This window comes from Propithecus coquereli, unplaced genomic scaffold (genome assembly GCF_000956105.1).
Source record: "Propithecus coquereli isolate 6110/MARCELLA unplaced genomic scaffold, Pcoq_1.0 Scaffold46, whole genome shotgun sequence".
NCBI classification, from domain to species: domain Eukaryota; kingdom Metazoa; phylum Chordata; class Mammalia; order Primates; family Indriidae; genus Propithecus; species Propithecus coquereli.
Genome location: NW_012150396.1, coordinates 1,388,781 through 1,408,649, shown reverse-complemented (window position 1 = coordinate 1,408,649; position 19,869 = coordinate 1,388,781). Strand labels below are relative to the sequence as shown.

Here is a 19,869-nt window from a genome sequence, read left to right as displayed (position 1 = left end):
ATTAAAGGGGTCAACCATCTCTCTAGTCATCCCAACTAGAAACTTCAGAGAAACCTCCCTCTGGCCCATCTGCCACAACTTACAACAGCTGCCCGGGGTCTCCTGATTCCACAGCAGCGTCTCTGGTAGCTTTGCCCTCCCTGCCGCCACTGCTCCCATTGCCACGGTGCAGGAGCTCACCATAGCTCACACCTAGATTAATTCCAAAGGCTTCCAAATGCTCTTTCGACACCAATTTCTCCTGATGCCAAACCCTTACGCTTATTATTACTAAATTTGTCCTTCTCAGACACTGATATAATCACATAAGTCAACTAGATAATTCTTTAATAGTTCTCTATTTTCTATGGATTAAGAATCAAATTCCTTCCCATGGAAAGTCAAGACTCTCCACTATTTTCATTCACAACTACTCTCCAAATTAGGTAAAGGATTATTATGTTCATTTTACATGAGTCTATAGAGGGACATCAAACTAGTAAATGTAGCAGATTCCAAATATGTAGTTCAAATAAACCTAATTAATACAACCAGAGACTACCTAAATTTAATTTATTTATTCTTTAAATTACACTGAGTTTTTGCACTGGTTGACGTGCAGTCAACTTTCAGCACAACAGGAAACATACACTATTGATTCAATTAACATAAGGTCTTTATTAATTTCCACAAACTAAGATTAGTTTGCTTTATAGAGATAGTTTTTATTTTCCATTCCTACTTCAAAGACTGCATCAGAAAACCAACAATAAACATAAAAAAATTTAAAGAATCAAATGTAACCAAGACAAAAACTTATAAACCTATTTTGTTAATAGTTGTAAATATTCTAGATTATTAAATTAACATTTTTATTATGGTACAATATACATAAAATTTTAAATTAATATTTAAAATACATTGAAAATATTTTCTCACCAATATTAGGGTGCTTCAAAAGACGGCAGATCCTAGCTTCCCTTTCCAGTTTCTGATGATCTGTTTAAAAAAACAAAAACTAGAAAAATAAATAACAATAAAGCATAGAAGAATAAAACACAATAAATAGCATATCAAAATGACATAAAGCCTTTACATTTACTTATCCTTTGATTTCTTTTTAAAACAGTGATCATTCGAATTTGGAATCAAGTGAACAGCACACAGTTCAACAATCTAATTTTATTTTTCATCGGCTTGAGGGTTGATGGAGGGAGGCATAAAACAGACCTGAATTTAGACTTGGGCTGGGGGAAACAGAAACGGAACAAAGCAGGACTATGCATTCTTATCTTCACCTTAAGTATACATTGTGACAACAACTTAATAACCCAATAGGGACATATGTATTTAGAGCAGAGGATGCATATCTGGGAATTGGACTACCAATAGAGCCAGTGCTAAACAGGATAACTGCAGTTTATTCCTGAGGGAGAAGTGTTCCCTGTCCAGTCATAGATTCTGTTTACCGCTATGCACACAATTGTTGGTCTAACTTCCTAGGTACATAGTGGTCTTCCTTATATCGAAGATTTCCAAAATCCCTAATTTCTTACTCATCTTTACCTTTCTATGTTTTCCTAGCCATTTCTTTGAAGGGGCACGAACCACTGCAAAGTGGCATTTTAGGAACTATCTTGATACACTTCTTTGGTTTCTTCGTGGTGGTATAGATGCATATAATCAATATCATTGAGCAAAACACTAAATAAGTGTCAGAGAGAGATGAGAACACACATGGTGCTGATAGGGCTGGCAGTATAGAGTAGTCATTAGTTGAGAGCCTTTACACAGAATTTCTAATTTAAACCACAACAACCCTCTGAGATAGGCAATATTGTTATCCCTGTTTTAAAATACAAAGACTAACAGTATAGTTTAATGTTACTGTTTTAATTCATGCAAAGGCTCCTGCAATTTTATCCACATTTCTTTTGCATTTATGATGAAACTCACATCAACACATGTATAAATGTCAACACAATTTTTTTAAAAAGGCAAATTATGTCTTAGTTCTATTTTGCAAATAGTTTTGACCTTGAAGATCCCCTCAGAGAGTTTCAGGGACTCTGGATCTGCAGGCCACACTGTGAGAACCACTGGTATATGCTATAGAGAACTGTTGCATATAACGGACATTTTTGGCAATTTAGGAAAATATTTTAAACATATATAACGTTATTAGTAGCTCAAAGTGTCAAAAACAGTGTCTTGGTGAATTACCACAGCATTGGATAGGCTCTAGAACTGTATCTATTATATCTGGATTGCCAAATATAACGACTGATATCCTCTGCCCTTATCACGATCTAAAACTACACGTACTTAAAATAAATATAAATTTGTCAAGTCTCCTATCTCTTTAACAGTCCTTACTCTTAAAACAAGCAACTTCTAGAATATTCTTATTTAGAAGTGTACAAGTAAACACAAAAAGTTAAACAAGATTTTGAGAATGCATTATCATTATCTTAACACCATTATCTTAAACAAATACTATAAAGTGTTATATGTAAAGCATATGAAAGACATCTGCTTACAGGGATTATAATTTTGTTATAGAGACAGGGATATGCACATATATGTGCTAAACCACGTGATTATATATATATATGTGTAAATCATCTGAAACATATATAATTATATAAGGGAAAAAAGGAAGCAAAGGACATTTACAGACAATAAATTCTACAGAGTTTTAGCTATAGAGAGGAAAATAATTACAGAATTTTATATAGCCTATTGTTATGGGATGAACTGTTTCCTTGCAAAATTCATATGTTGAAGTCCTAACCCCTATACCCCAGAATGTGACAGTATTTGGAAACAGGGTGTTTAAAGAGGTAATTGAGTTAAAATGAGGTCATTAGTGTGGGCTCCAATCTAACGTGACTGGTGTCCATATATGAAAAGGAGACTAGGACACCTATACCCACAGAGGGAGGACCACGTGAAGACACGGGGAGAAGGTGGGCATCTACCAGCCAAGGAGGGAAGCCTCAGAAGAAACCAACCCTTCTGACACCTTTATCTCAGACTTCTAGCTTATGGAACTGTAAGAAAATAGACCTCTATTGTTTAAGCCACCCAGTCTGGGGTACTTTGTTGTGGCCACCCTAGCAAACTAATACACCTATGTATTAGTTTTCTCTTGCTATGTATCAAATATCACAAACTTAGAAGCTCAAAACAACACACATTTATAATCTCACAGTTTCTGTGGGTCAGAAACCTGGGCTTAGCTTAACTGAGCCCTTTGGTTTAGGGTCTCTCACAAGGCTGCAATCAAGGGGTCAGCCATGGCTGGGGTCTCATCCAAAGTCTCAACTGGGGAAGGATCTGCTTCCAAGCTCGCGTACTTGTTGGCCGTGTTCAGTTCCTCAAGGGCTGTCAAGCTGAGGGTGTCAGTCCCCAGCTGGCTGCTGGCTGGAGGCTGCCCTTGGTCCCCTGAATGTGCCCACACAGCAATTTGTTTCATCAAAACCACTAAAGGAAAGAGTCTGGGAAGCAAAAGGGAAAGTCACTATCTTACTCAGCACAGTTGTGCAAGTGACATCCTATCACAGTTGTCATATCCAGTTGGTTAGAAGCAAGACATCAGGCTGACCCAATTTCAATACATGAGGGCATGGACACCATGAGGCAAAGATTGCTGGGACATCTTGGGATGTGTCTGCCACAGCAGACTTTACCACGATAGCGCTAATGAGTTTTCCCTCTGACAAGCAGTTTCACTTGCTTTTCCTCCATATAATCACATCATTTAATGATCTCCTATGAATCATAAGGCATTCTGCACTTTCCCATCAGGGCATGTTTTGACATTCCAAACATGATGATATAACTAAACTCTAGTTTTCATGAAAACTGTTAAATTCTAGTTTTAACAGTAATATAAATGCATACCACCCAGTATGTTTCACATTGAACACCAAGTTCACAACTTTACTTTTAGAAAGAGTAGGTAGGTGAGGAGGAGTGATTAAGTACCTATGACAGTATTACCAAAAAGCACATTTCTGTATTTATCCTGCTAAAGAGATGAATTAGTTTTAAACTTAAAGTTTTCCTTACTTTTAATTCAGTAAGCACAAAAATCATACATCCTGCCTCATCATTCCCAACTCTCGCAACTACAGCGGTAAGAGGCCAAGGCATTATACAAGGAAAGACATCCATCGTACTATTGCGCACCACGTCAAGATTCTCTTTTATTATCCGCAGGCCCTGAAGCTAGTGTAGGACCAGTTTCATTTATCATTTAATATTTATTAAAGTACTTGAAATATAATAGTTTGGCTTTATTCTTCCTTTGAAGCTCAAGTCTGTACTCTTATATGAATAAAAATATAAACTTTCAGGCTGTAATCTCGTCAGGTCTGATAAGGTACATGCTGTTAGCAATGTATGGTTGAAACCTGCCATACAAACAATGCCTTAAGAAAAATATATTATCAATCAATTTTGACATGAAGTCAATGGGGAATAATATTGTTCAGTACAGAGTCATCTAGATTTTAAAACATTTCCTGAGAATTTGGGCGAAATGTAGTTATTTCTTCTCAGCTTGAGAGATTTTTTTTTCATCTATACAACAGTTTATTTCAAATGAGGTCAAAAATGTTAATTGATGGCTAATGAAGTAAATCTTTCACTCTTGTTCCAAATCAAATTTTAATCTTTATGCAAAATAATAACTCTGATCACAAATGCAAATTAAAGTGCTAGCCCTAAACCACTTTCACACAGCAATAGGAGTATCACTAAAGCTACACAAAGCAACAACGTCCTACTTGGCAATATCAGGAAATGGGCTTTTATCAATAAGCAAATTTCAGAAGTAACTATCTACCCCCCAAATGATCAAGCATTAAAATGTTAACCTTGTGGAAGGAAATCCAAGAATTGTTGCTTTCTAACAAGGATGACATATAAAATAATTTAATCTTTCTTGATACCACTGAGTCATCATTATTAGCATTAATTATTACTCTGCTGTAACCCAGAGCCTACAGAGGTGTGAAAACCCACAGGTCCCTGCCCCACCTACCAATCTACCCCCTACCCTTCTGTACGGAATCACCTTCTCAGCATAAGCAATGCCAAGGGAGGGTTTGGGCAAAGAGAGGATGTTGGCCTTCTGCCATTATTGGCCAGTTACCACCCTTCCCCCAAAACACACACACACACACACACACACACACACGCACGCACACACACACACGCATGCGAATGTAAACATACAACCTAAGGAAGGCTTGGGGTTTGCCACAGCCAAGAGGATTTAATTCTTCTACCTCTGCCTCCCCACAAAGAGAATCCCATTCAATTTCAATTATCCTATATTGAAATCATGGAGGAGTTGCCCCTCATGCCCACCAAAATGCAGTGTTTAAAGTCCTGCCCTTTCATTGATTTGTGTCCTGCTAGCCTGTCGGCATGCTGGCTTCAGCCGCCACATTCCCTATTCTTATCTCCCTGGTCCTTTGCCTTCCTTGGCCTTTTATGTTCCAGTTTGAGATCGGTGCCTCAGATCTGTCTATTTTTGAGGGCAGGTTGATCCTGCTTCTCTGGTTTCTTTGTTACAACCAGCCCGACTTGATTTTCGATTTTTTCACACTTGTTCCATTTCCAAGAAACTGTAGTCTCCTGAACCCTCTTGGAGCAAACTTGGGATAAAAGTGAATGAATGATAATTGCCTCTCCCTTATTTCCCAACTGCTGTGAACTAAGAACCACGGAAATCGAGGGTATAAAAACATAATTATGAATAGCCTGGAAGCGAGAACCTGAAGAGACCCTCTCTTAAGGGCAGACACATTTGCTAGAGTGTGGATTCTGGAGCACCCTAACGCGGCTACTCAGACGCCTTATTCCTGGAGGTTTCGGAATTACATTCTGAATGCATTTTTCTTGTTAGAAATACTGTGTCTCACTGAATGAAGTGCTCCTTTAGAAAGAATATAGATCCTGTCCATTTAAGTAGGTCACATTTAAAAGCAGTCTGTAAGTTAGAAGGAGCTATTTGAAGAGCCACTTCCCTACAAAATCTGAACAGGATGTATATGGAGCTGATGCTGTCATATTCAGTTAACGAAAAGTTTAAAAATTCACAATTAAATATTTCATTTTATCCCTTTATTCTGAACTATCCCATACTATAAATGTGAACTTTTAATTATTTCACCTACATTCTTTCCGACATTAGGTATCAGTCACTCCCTGTTACTTCTGCTGCCTGTGACCTGGACAAACCAGTGACCTGGACAAACAGTGCCAATGTCAGCCTGCACAGGGTGACATTCTTCTTTCCATGGCAAAGTGGAATTAGATATACCTGCTGAAAGTTCATATCTCTTAATTTAGAATTTAAACCTTGTAGGGAGTCTATTCTGTGCAGGAAGTCCATGCAAATGTAACATGAATTACGATGTCAGTCCACCCTTGATTCTATATGGACTGGAAACCACGGCTTGCTTGTGGAGAAGATCTTCCCCCTTCCCCTCGATTTTTATTTAAACCTTCATCACATGGAAAAAAAAGCCAGGCCTCTGCTTCATTTCACCTTCTTATTGCAGTTTCACCTACAGAGGAAAATGGAATTTTCCACTCACTCCAGAAGAATAAAAACCCATAATGAAGGTCCCAGATTTTGTAGACCCCTAGATACATTGTAATAGACAGTCCAGAGGGATAGAAAGATGTCAGGCTTCAGAATGGAGCAGACAAGATTTGCTATCCTGGTTCTACCACTTACTATGAGCTGAGTGTCCAAGCCACTTGACCTCTTAAAAGCTCCACCCATAACATGGGCATAAAATATGCAGTACTAGGCATTGTAACTGGAACAAAGTAGGTCCTCAATAAATAATAGCATTATCAATTTTGAGTTTAATTTTTTATTTGCAATTTTGTTTTTTTTCCTTGTAAAGAATCTCCCAATTGCTTACATGTCAGTCTCTACTAAACCTGATGAACACTCCTTGTTATACTTATGAAAAAAAGTAGATGTTATTTATTGTTTAAATTCTTAACGTAGAAAAACAGATTTGCATATTAAAATCCTTCGCAAAATGTATAATCTTAACTTTCTTCTTTAAGTAATTAGAAACTCATTTATATTGCTAAAACTAGTCATTAAAATCCCATACAATCTTTTATTACATTAGTCATGAGTAACCAACCATGGTGAAAAGATCACCAAACTGAAAATCAGGATAAAAAATGGCTTCCAGTACAAGCTTTGCTAGGAATACTGGCAAAAAAGGGCAAATCTTATAAATGCGAAAAACTAAATTTATTCCTCTCCATCTTATTAAGATACTATTATATATTTGAAATAATATGTCTTTATTTTTAGGAGAAAAAATTCCTAAATCAGACATGGTATTTAAATGTATTTATAATTAACATATTTATTACAGACACAAGGACACTGAAAGCTGTTTTGGAAGATAAAGTAACATATTATGGTCTAAGTACTTGTGAACTAGTAATTAAACTAGAAATTAGTGGTTTTAATACAAATACCTTCCAAATTGGAGAAAATGAAGTTATCATTTATTAAACTATATTCCCGAAGTTAAAAAAGTCAAGATACTTGTAATGTTGCCTCTAAATATTGTAATTATGCATTCCTCATTTACCATATTTTGTGGATGCTTTTATTTCCTATACACACACATACACAGAAATGAGGTTTGATACAGCCACCTAAAGGAAAATGTATTACTGAGACAGGATATTAAAATGATATTGTCTATCACATGCATTCCTAAAATGTGTACAATTATGATGTACCATAAAAAAAATATAAAGAAAAGAGAAATTGTCTCAGTTTGGGCTGAAACCTGGAAGTGAAAAACAAAATAGTTGTCAGATACTGGATGCCAAATCACTTATTCAGGACTTGCCAGGGAGTCAGTTGACGCCATTCTGCCTTCATGAGCCCATCGCTCACTTCCAACTACACAAGAGAAGGTACGGAGACCCCACAGAGGGCTACTCTGGAGACAGTGGTCAGAACATTGTGCACTGCCTCCCACCTCACCCTGGAATGGAGCTTACCCAAAGGTACCAAATTGGTGGCAGGGGTCTCTGAAAGAAATATTTGCAAAGGTACATCCAATAGAATTTGAGAAAAATAACTACTACCTATTTTAAACCTATTTTTAAAGGCATGAAATTGTGGCTGGAATTGCAAAGCCAAGATGGCTCTGTTGTGATCTATGCTTCCATCAGTGGCAAGACAAAGATGCATGTTTCCCACGGACCAGACGTAGGCCCAGAGGAGGAATGGTCTTGCGAAGGACAATGCCCAAGAGGACCGCTTGGCAGGGCAGTGGTTTCCCAAGGAGGGGCGGAATGCCAAGAGCCCAGGAGCTGCAGAGGAAGTTAGAAATGTCCAGCCAGGGCATGCATGGCCATCATCAGGGAAACTGTCCCCAGAAGTCCCTAGGAGGAATCATCCAAAACCCACAGAAATGCCCCACAAGAGAGATCCGGTAACACACATCTATCAGAGTGTAGCAGGGAAGATTAGAATTGCACCCGTGAGTCAGACTTGCCCTGCTCCCTACAGCTCTGCCCGACAGGCCCCACAGGCAGCCAGTGAATGAGTGAGGAAGTCAGGTGACAAAGAGTGTCAGTACCACACTCCTCCTGGTCCAAGGAGGCTCTCAAGCCTACAACAGGCCTGACTCAAGGAGGAGAGAAGTTTCAAATGATTTCAGGAGTCTACCATCTTATTCCTTCTGATATTGAAATTATAATATATCTGAAATGCGGGATAAAATTCCCCAGACTGAAAAGAGTGGTATTCTTAATTCATTGTCATGCTAGATGTCATCCTCATCATTGGGAATGAATATTTATTTTTTACCTAGAATGCTCTGTCTCAAGTAAGTGCTGCATCATTTGGAACTGTATAATATTTGGCATTGGCATGGCATTTCAATTGGGCTAGCTCTAAGTAAGAGCTTATTGCAGCCCCGCCTGGCTCAATGCCCACAGATTACAGGGAGGCATATTAAATGCCACCTAAATTGTGGTTCCTTCTAAACTCTGGAAGAGGAAGATGCTTGCCTCTGTGTGGTGAACTTTAAAGTTGGAAGACAAAAACCTGTCCTGGGCTGGATGGTTAATTTCCACTCCCACGTGAAATTAACAGACCCACTGCCCACCTGCTAAGTGTCTGTCTACAGAGTGACGCTGAAACGCTGATTTGCGTTACTCCACAGACATTATCAGACATTATTAAAATAAGGCTTCCTAACGACTGGAAAGGGGGCAAAGGAAGCTCCACAAGTTTATTGGTTTTTTTTGTATCACAGTTAAAAGAAATCAATGGCTTGGCTCTCCCCAGGGAATAGAACACCAGAAGCACTAAGGGGAAACCTATACTATTAATATTTGCCCCTTAAAACTTGAGACTCTAGGAATTCTGTCAAGTGCCCTGGAAATAAGGGGCTGTGACGAGAGCCTCTGAAGACAGCATCCTGCATCAGCTTCCTCAGTGGAATCGCGCGCACTGCTGACATCCACGCTTGCATGTTCCAGCTGTAACGACTTACCTATCTCCTACACAACAAACCTCTTTTCCTTTCACATAGACTAATTCCTCACTTGTTTGTCCCCACTCCTGTTTTACCTTCTCCCTCCACCTTAATATTTTAAAAATCATATCGTAAAAATGCCAGACTCTAACTGGAAAAATACATACATATTTCAGCTAAAAGACATAAATATCATTTAAAATTCCACTAGCTAGATATACCACTATTTACATTTTGATGGCTGTCCTGCCAGTGTTTTCCTATATCATCCTGCTTTTCACTTTAGAATCACAGCTTATGGACTTGCACACCGGCTAAAGCCCTCGGGCAATGGCTTGGCACAGAAGATTGCGGGGTGGCCAGATAAATGAATGAAGAATGACAAAAGCTTACTAACATGAATGTGCAGGGGGCAAGGGGAGACCCTTCCAGACAAAACGTATCCCCCTCATATCAGAGCACGCCCTGCAGTGCCATTTCTGCCAGAAGGATCTACCCAATTGGCTCCTCGAAATATTTCCATAAATATTAAAATTCCCATGGAATCAGAGGAAAATTAATTATTCTAATTAAAAGGTTCATTTTTGAAAGAAAAAACATGATACCACTAGGTAAATAATGTACATGCAAAAGTAATTATAGTCACAGATGAAAAACTCAAGGCAAAGGGTATAAAATTTGCATTTTTTTGTGAAAATAAACACAATAACACCTAACACCTTCCATCTGAAAGAGCTGTACTGTTTACTTCATTCATTATTTATCACTACGCTTTATTCATCGACAGCTACCACCAGGCTTTGGGTAAGCCAAGAAGATCTGCATAGATTCTGCATAAGTGACTAAGAATACAATTTCTTGGAATATACAACCCAGAGGGAGAAACTCCTTTAGTTCAGATTTTGCGATATCTACATAATGGCCAGAATATAACAAACAATTGGGAAAATACATCAACAGAAATCCAGAAACTTTATCTCTGGCATACAAACCATTCTAATTTTATGAGATGTTTATTTGGCACAGTAAGTGGCTCTCTCTTGCTCTCACCGTTCAATCTACTTCATTTATTAAAGACTTAGCATCTGGCCAGTCTTCTACTCCACGGAAAGCCTGCCAACGTGCTGGGCTGCTTCAACAAGCACAAGGAAAACTGGACCAACGCTCGGCCCCTCGGTTCCAGCGATCTGCACTGCCACTGCGCTTCAGGCCCCCCTCCTGCAGTCATTCCGTGGAACTTGCTCATCCTCTGGAATCAGGAAGTGAAAAATCCCAGTCTTCAATCATCAGCTGCTCTCTTTCCAAACTGGGCAAAGTTCCCTTTTTTCAAACGATCAGGACCACCACTGACTCCTCCACTTTCCCCAATACACACTTTCCCCCACATCCCTTTGCACTCTTTCCCCTAACCACACTGGCCTTTGAGTTCTTCAAATGTGCCTTTGAAGGAGTTAAAAATACACCACTCCAGCATATTGACTATTTTGAATTAAAGGCACTTGAAAGACAGTAGGTGCAAGATCATTCCGACCTCCCTCTGTCTCTTAAAAGCAGGCGATGTTTTTCCTTCCCTACACCAGAAGGAAAGCAACAGTCTTATCATCAGGGACAGGAAGTTGAGCCCTAGAGAATTCTTCACAGACCTTTCTAAAATAACTCTTATCTCTTGAGCCTCTGCACATGATTCAGTTGCTTTTTCACAACTTAACTGTTCCTTGTCCGATTCAGTACATGAGTGATTGACTCCAACAGCTTCTTTGGATCATCATTTCTTTACGAGGGTTCCCATGCTTACTAAAACTTACATTAAATAAATGCGTATGCTGTCCTCCTGTTGAGCTGTCTTATGCCAATTCAATTCTCAGGCCCAGCCACAAACAAACTCTAAAGGCAAGAGCCAAAATTCTGCCTCGCTCCCCAAGCATGTATTGAACCCCCTCAGAACCTTTGCACGTGCTACCCGGCCGCTGCAGTACTCACCACTGCTCTTAGTCTATCATTCTTCATATTCTAAAACAAGTATCTTCTCTTCAAGGAAGCTATTCCTAATGTGGTCAAATCCCCTAGTTGCTCTCACACATAGCGCAAACTTTGCTTTTTATAGTACTTGTCACACTTGTGCCTTCATTCATTTGCAAGATTTTTTTTTTAATGGTCTCTCTCTGTAATAAAATAAGGACCAGGACAGCAGGCTCTGTGTTGCTTTCTGTGCTCACCATTTTACACCAGTGCCTCAGATAGTGCCCGGTACACGGCAGATATTGAATCAGTATTTGTTAAATGAATTCATGAGTAAGTAGGACGAAGGTGCTACAAATAGGAAAGTGCAAGTAACAGAACGGAGGCTACATCTGATGCCACTTGGCTTAATTCCTTCGTCAGGGAACTTACTTGTCATACTTCCTTCCAACCTGAGGATAATCTGGTCAATCAGCCTAGAGGCTGCTGTAGGAGTCAGACAATTTAGCACCATCTGAGTAATAAGGCCCCATGTCAGCATTGGCCACTGGATAAGACCTGAGTAGATTCTAGAAAATTCCATGCTTATTGGACTGACAAAGATGGGATTACTCATTAGATTGCCACGAAACTAAAATAAACATATATATATGATATAATCTGAACTATAGGCCTTAATTAAAGAGAAAAACCAGTTAAGTAAAAATAGTTTTCTGTATACAGAGAAAAAAGTGGCTTTTCATGGTGGCAGAATATATATAAATCTAAAGGGGATATCATATTAATACTAGTGTTAAGTGGAAAATATGCATAAACATGTATAGAAGAGTATCCAGTAGCATCTTGATGCAAGCTTCAAAGATCAATCAAACCTTTTTTTAAAGCATCTATGCAATAACAGCTACTTGACAGAATAACTGTTATGAAAGTAAAGATTTTTAAAGCTACGGTAACATTTCAAATCACTGGAGTATTTTGTAATTTGATAGTATCTGGTTAGCTGAAAATCAGGTTACCCAAGGGTTAAATGAATCCTTTTTGTACAAGTTGTCATTAGCGATCCTCAGTTGTAAAACATGAAATCCTAGTGTCACAGGACACATACTTGCAAGACTACGAAGCCTTTTAGGCATCTATTCTTCATGACCTCAGTGGGCTAGACTAAGACCTTTTCCATTTCTATGATTCTACACCTGGTTCTGTGATTCTTTTTGTTTTTTCCCCAGTTTTTTTCGTTTTAATTAACACATAGCAATTTTAAGTATTATGGGCTACAGGGTAATATTTCAATACATGTATACAATATATAAAGATCAAATCAGGGTAATTAGCATGTCTGTCACCTCAAACATTTATTATTTCTTTGTATAGGGAACAGTCGAAATCCTCTCTTCTAGATACTTGAAAATATACAATAAATTATTAACTACAATCATCCTCCAGTGCTACAGAACACTAGAACTTAAATCCATCTAGCTGTGGTTCTGTGATTCTTAAAGGTCTAAGTGGAGGAAAAGTACATCTAACCCAAGGGCATTTCTCTAGCCCAATATTTTTTTAAAATACTCAATTAAGTGTAAAATGCACACAGAAAATGCCATATGTCATAAGTATATTGCACAATGATCTTTCACAAAATGAACATATCCACGTAACCAGCACGCAGATGGAGAGACAAACATTACCAGCACCCAGAAACCCCTAAGGCTCCTAGCCCTTTCCTCCCGCCCCAGAGTAACCACCATCCTCACTCCCAGTAGCAGAGATATAGCTTGTTTTTATACTTTATGTAACAGGAATAACACACTCTGTACTGTGCCTTGGTTTTATTTTACCCCGGAACACACTGCATTCACATAATGCTGCTCTGGGATTCTGGTGTAGCAATATCATTAAGAGCTGCAACATTTGTTAAGATGGATGAATGGATAGATGAAAAAACAAATAAGGAAGTATGAGAGGTTGTTAATGCTAAAGAGCTAATCAAACTTTCAAAGGCTTGTTGTAACACATGTAATTTGCTTTATGAGCACAACACAAGTAAACAGTGGGTAAAGTCAAAAGCAGTTTAGGTTTACTAACCTACACATATCAAAATTTACCCTAACTCTTCCTACTAATACATATGGTTGTTTTTTAAATGCTTGCCTCTCCCCAGCCCATTTCCTTTTCTTTACTCAACTCTTCCCTAGATGTCTACCACGCTTCTGCTCTGAGATAAAAAAATCAATAATAACATGTAAAAAAAAACCCAGAGAAATACTAAGTCATAGCCCTTAACCATGGATAGGGAAAAATCAAATTTTTAAAAAGTTAAATTGAGTTTTGACAACTCTCATTTCAAAACATAAAATAATTTTAAGCCAAATATCTAAATGTAAACTGTAAATTAAAGCACAAGAAAGGAAATATTAGCTCTCCACTACAATATAAAATCAAATTTCTGAGAAATACTCAGCATACAACTTTCTTTATAAAATCAACTTCATAGCAGCTGTCAGACTTCCTAGCTTTTTAAACAAAGATAACCAAATCTAAACCATTTAGGAAGAAATAAAGAAAAAGGAAAAGGGAAAAAAGAAAGAAAGGGAAGGAAATCCTCTCTGTTACACTCATAATAATTTATTGGAATACCAGCTAGAGAACATGTTAGTGTATACATCTCTAATATATGCTGGAAACAAGTGGTAATATTTGATATATGATGTTACTTTTCAAGTACTGAAAAAAATTCAATTAAACAAAAAAGTTAAGAAAGATTTACTTAGAGATCAAGAATGGTGGTTAAAAAAGAAAAAATCTTAACTACAAATGCCACGAATAGTACTAACAATCTTAACTATCAAAGGCTTCGAGTCCTGTGGAAAAATCCTTACAACTATCTATCCTACACAAAAATCCCATCATAAACCTAAAGTGACTGAACTTTTCCTTCTTGGCCTTGCTTTGTTGTGATACAAAAATATGATTTCCAAATTAATAAATTACAGAATATGAAAAAAGCCTATAATTAAAAAGTCTATGCATTGTGGCTTGAGGATTTCCCTTCTAATTAGTCATTTTTTCACATTCTGCTCAAGTTTTCGTCATTGGTCAGGCTCTGTGGAAGCAGATGCTGAGATGACATGTGGGGTACAAAGTATTTATAGCCAAACCTGTAAGATTTTGTCAGGAGACCCATAAAAGAAACGGGGAGGAAGGAAGATCAGGCAGCTTCAGAAACTGAACTGTGAGGCAAACCCAACGATGTCTCACCCCAGTGGACTGCTCTGGGGCAGATACTGTCCCTCAGAGTTGTCCAGTGTTGGCTCTCAACTTGGTCACCAGAGGAAAGGGCCACGGGAGGGACATGACATCAGGAGGGCCAGCTCTCCTCAGCTGACGCTGGCCCTCACTACCCGATGCTCCACTGACTGTCTTCTCAGAGGGGATCTGAATGGCCTAGGACATCTGGGACAGACCTCCATGTCTGTCATGGTTCTTTAATAGGACATGAGCTTAAAAAAATAGTTTAGTAAGTTCAAGAAGCTGGGTGGGACAAGAGATGCAGAAAGACATATAAATGAGAGCAACTATAGAGTAAGTTCCCCTTGGGAATTACCTGGCTATGAACTACTGCTTTGACAGATGAGGACACTGTGGCAATCTGCCTAGTCACATAGAACTAGAAGAACGAATGTTCTTTGTGTCGTGGGAAAACCTGTCCTTGGCCTGAATGTGGGTGACCCCCATTAGGATATGGAGTGATGGCTCCATCCTGGGCAAGGACTGGAGACAAATGAAAGCCTTTTAATGACAGGTCTGATTTATGGAACACTTTTCTCTGGGGTGGCACTGAGCTCTTGGCTAGCATGGGCTAATTAATCTTCACCATCCCCCTGTGAGATAGGTAGGTTGCAGAGAGCATTACCCTAAATTAACAGGCAGGAAGAATGAAGTGCAAAAGGATATCTGTAACTTTCCTATAGTCATTCATTAAATTAAGGAAGTAATAGAAGACCCAGGTACCTCTCAGCTCCCTGTTGACTGTATTTCCTGAAGCAAATATTCCATTTTATTTCTAGCTATATTTAAGTTATATTTCTTTCCCTTCCTTATTTCTATCTATTATGTATGATACTTCTGTATAAAAAATGAAAAGAGATATACTGTATATTATTCATTTTCAGTGCAAAAATAGTGAGTGACATGACCACTTCCAAGAGAACATTCACTAACCACAGAAAACTTCAAGACTGTTGTGTAACAAAATCTCACCTTGAATTTTATTCAGTTCATTCCATGCCATAGAAACAAGTGCTAATAAACTGAGGGGCAAAAATCATGGACACACACCTCTGGAACCCAACACTGAATCACACCCTCCACTGAGATTTAAATGATAAATAAAATATGAATAAATCTTTTATCTAGATGACTTCTGTTATAAAATAGGTCAGATGACATACTTGATTTAAAAAAAACAAACAAACAAAAACAGCCCTTTCCAGTTCCAGTTTGTTATTTGATTAGTTCTGTAATTCTAGTAGGCTTGTCTCCCTAGCTCAAAGGACATCGGTACTCAAAACTGAAATTCTCTACCCAGTAATATGCTAGAAAAAAAGCCTGGCATGCAGGAGCAGTGGATCTGAGTTTCAGTCCCACTCTGCCCTTTCCCTTCTGGGGCATTTGCTGAGCTTTTTCCGCCCTTACATGATGGAAGATGATAATGCTTTACAGGGTAACTGCAAGAATTAAATTAGATTACGTACATGAAACTTTGTATCACAGAATAGGAGCTAAATGTTTTAGCTATTTTGATATAAAAGGAAAAGCCATCTTTTGTTTTAACGTATTCATTTTTTTAAAGAATTTCCAAATTACTCTGCTTAAAAGCAGAGTAAGGTATATGGGAAAAATACATACTCATATTTTTATAAACTGAATTAAAAATTATACTTTCATTAATTTTTCTAAATTCCAGAATATTAGCATTTGCCATTTTTATGCACCTTCAAAATTTATATTTTTTAATTCAAATCTCTAATTTATTTAAGTGCCATTCAGACTTTAACTTGTAAGCCAACACTGAAGAAAATTATAGTGCAATTATGAATAGGCCAAGTTTGTCATCTTTCCTGCTTTTTTCTCCTCTACTCCAACTCAAGTGCCTAGAATCCTCAAATAATCTCCATCTCTCCACCTCCATTTTGCTGAAATCATGCAAAAACCTTTAATTTTGCATTCGTATTATTTGAAATTGGTAATTATATCATTTTAGCATTCAGTAAACACAAGAAACATTCTTCAATTAAAGCAAAAATGAGTCATCAAAGTCTTGCTGGATCAAAGAAGGGGTAAAATACGTGGAGTTCTGTGGCCATAATAAACTTGACTGAATTCACTGCTTTATTTAGAGAAATAAAAGGCTCTTAGTTTCACCATGTCTAATCATCTGCCAGTTACTCTACATACACTTAAGTCACATGATCTATAATCCAGAAAACAGAATAAAAGAGGGTATTGGGGAATTAGTCGATGCTCATCCAACATCTGGAAACTGACATTCTAAATTAAAGTGAATAGAAGTCTGAGGAGCAAGCAAAATATTCTAAACACAACTAATATGTGTTATTTTACCCCATTCGTGGCATTGAATTGGTGATCTCAACTCCAAGTAATGGGTTGAGAGCACCAATTTTTCCCCACCCACCTCTTATCGCATATACAGACAAGAGAAACTATTTCAAGTGGGTATAATGGTTCAGTTTCAGGCGTTTCAAAATCCTCCACCACCTGCACAGGAAACTGTGACTGAAAACTAGACAGGGCCCCCCAGAGCAGCACTGAGGGCACGAGAGCATGGCTGAGAGTTGAATCTGGTTATTAGACAGCTGAGTGAAAGGAACAGAGGGGACATGGTACTTCCAGTGAAGGGCACATGACACTTTTTCTTGTCAATAAGGGTTTGCAGCCGTATTTCGACTACCTCTCTCTTCTTGCAATTCTAAGACGCAAACCGATTCAATGCTGAACTGGAATACTGACAGTGTCTTATGAGTGCCATCTATGAGTCAGGCACCACGCTCGGTGTGCTGAGGATACAAAGATGAGGAAAGGATCTCTGACTTCAACAAGGCTTGCAGGCCAAGAGGAAAAACACAGATAAAGGATGCCATACAATGAGAGAAGCACCGAAACAGAGTTACTTATTGAGTGCTGTGAGAACACAGACGAGAGAAAATACAATTTTACTACAATGCGTAAAAGATGTGAAGTTTTATCTGGGCTTTGAAGAATAACTGGTTGTTTTCCAATTAGACAAAGATGAAGTAAATTTTAGACAAAAGGCACAGCAGGATTAACATCACAGTGTCAGAAAAAAAAAATATTTGGAAGATTTGGAGAACAACAAATAGTCTGATGTACTTGCCTGTGGACAACAACCTCAAATGTGAGCTGGAAGAACCATAAAGAGCTGACAAATTAATCCCACGCTAAGAAGCTATGACTTTGTGCTGCAGGAAATGTGGGCTTTGATCAGAGGGGTGGGGTAGGCAGATGTGTTAGCAAGGCGGTGCAATGCGGTGGTGAAGTGTACAGATTTTGGAGTTGGACTGCCCAGTTCTCTAAGTGCTAGAGGTGACACACAGAGGAGACAAGCTCCTTGACCTCTCTGTGCCTCAGTTTCTTCTAGAAAATGAGGATATTAATAGCTCCTACTTTAAGGAGTTATATATAAAAAGTCAGCAAAGTGCCTGGCATACAGGAAGCCATACAAAAGTGCTGGCTATCATTGCTACTTTAGAAAAATAGAGTTGATGTACAGAACCAGAGAAGGAAAGACTACCAGCAGGCATTTCAATTAGGAGGCTAATGAAAATTGTTTCTGTAAAAATTAGATGCATGGAATTGTGAGTAGGGATTTTTCTGGATAGATATTCATATTGAGTAAATATACAACATATAAATTAATACATACTCCAAAATATACACATGTTAAAAAGCCAGACACACGTGTGTGTGTGCGTACGTCCAAATCCCTTAGGCAAACTAATAAACACAAATGTACTCCCTTATAGACAACCTTGTAGGTAATGTGTGCACAATTATAATTTCAAATTTAATAAGTAGGAAGGTAAATGCCTGGAAAGAATAAATGCTTTCTTCTTCTTTGTATAACAGGGGACTTGCTCAGAATAAGGGAAGAGGCAGATTACGAGCCAGCTCTGTGACATCTGTCCAGTTATACTGTTGGAGACTGAGGTCAGCAGGAACGAGGGAAGCACACTGCTGCCCATCTTGCCTTTCTGCCCAGAAAGTCTCATTTACTGTAAAAGCTTCAGAAATCTTTACCAAAAAATCCATTTAAAATCCTAAAAACTTATTTCTCAGAAAAAATAATATTACTCTTTAGTCTAGAAATAACATCTAGCCCTCAAAGTGCTATACTGTCATTACTTCTAAAAACAAGCTAAGCAAATCCAAGTCTTGAGGTCAGGTTCAAATAATGTGCTGGAGCAGCGACACCAACAGTGGCCCCAGGCTGCCCTACAGTGGGTCGGGGGTTCCGTGCAAGGATAAGCCTGTTCCTCCTCCTATCTCTCCATGGAGAACTGGCTGCACTTGACCAGATAGGCCTCCAAGACAGAAAAGGCTAAGCAAAGGCCCCCCTCTTCGCTGCTTCTCTTCAGTAAGGTACCTGGTGAGAACAAACCCATGACAGGACAGAGTCTCCAAACCCAGCAGCCTTTCCAAATGGCAGCTCAACGTTTCTCCTAATATCTTTTTTTTTTTTTTTTTTTTTGAGACACAGTCTCACTGTGTTGCCCGGGCTAGAGTGCCGTGGCGTCAGCCTAGCTCACAGCAACCTCAGACTCCTGGGGTCAAGGGATCCTCCTGCCTCAGCCTCCCGGGTAGCTGGGACTACAGGCACACGCCACCATGCCCGGCTAATTTTTTCTATATATTTTTAGCTGTCCAATTAATTTGAGACAGGGTCTTGCTCTTGCTCAGGCTGGTCTCAAACTCCTGAGCTCAAACAATCCGCCCGCCTCGGCCTCCCAGAAAGCTAGGATTACAGGCGTGAGCCACTGCGCCCGGCCTCTCCTAATATCTTTTAAATGATTTTCTGAGACCATAATCATGTGTAAGAATCCCTGATACTACCTTCCATCGTTTGCACAGATACAACTTACATTTGGGACTCTAAATAGGAAACTCATGAGTCCATGAAGGATAGTAAATTAAGCCTATAAATTATGAAAAATTGGAGAAAACAAACAAAATTAAGTAAAATCTGAAAAGGTACAGAGACATACCTATGTTCCCACATAGTCTGCATGAAATTTATAATAGTAAAGAACTTTTTACTTCTTTTTGCTAAGAACAAAATTGC

General features: G+C 38.6%; 1 protein-coding gene across 1 annotated transcript in view; it reads right to left on the bottom strand.

Annotated features, from left to right (window-relative positions):
• CAMK2D (calcium/calmodulin-dependent protein kinase II delta) overlaps positions 1-19,869 on the bottom strand; it is a 274,275-nt gene that overhangs the window by 177,716 nt on the left and 76,690 nt on the right. The window contains exon 3 of the mRNA XM_012655072.1: positions 919-978. Within this exon, the coding sequence (XP_012510526.1) occupies positions 919-978 (60 nt within the window). The remainder of the gene's footprint in view (positions 1-918; positions 979-19,869) is intronic.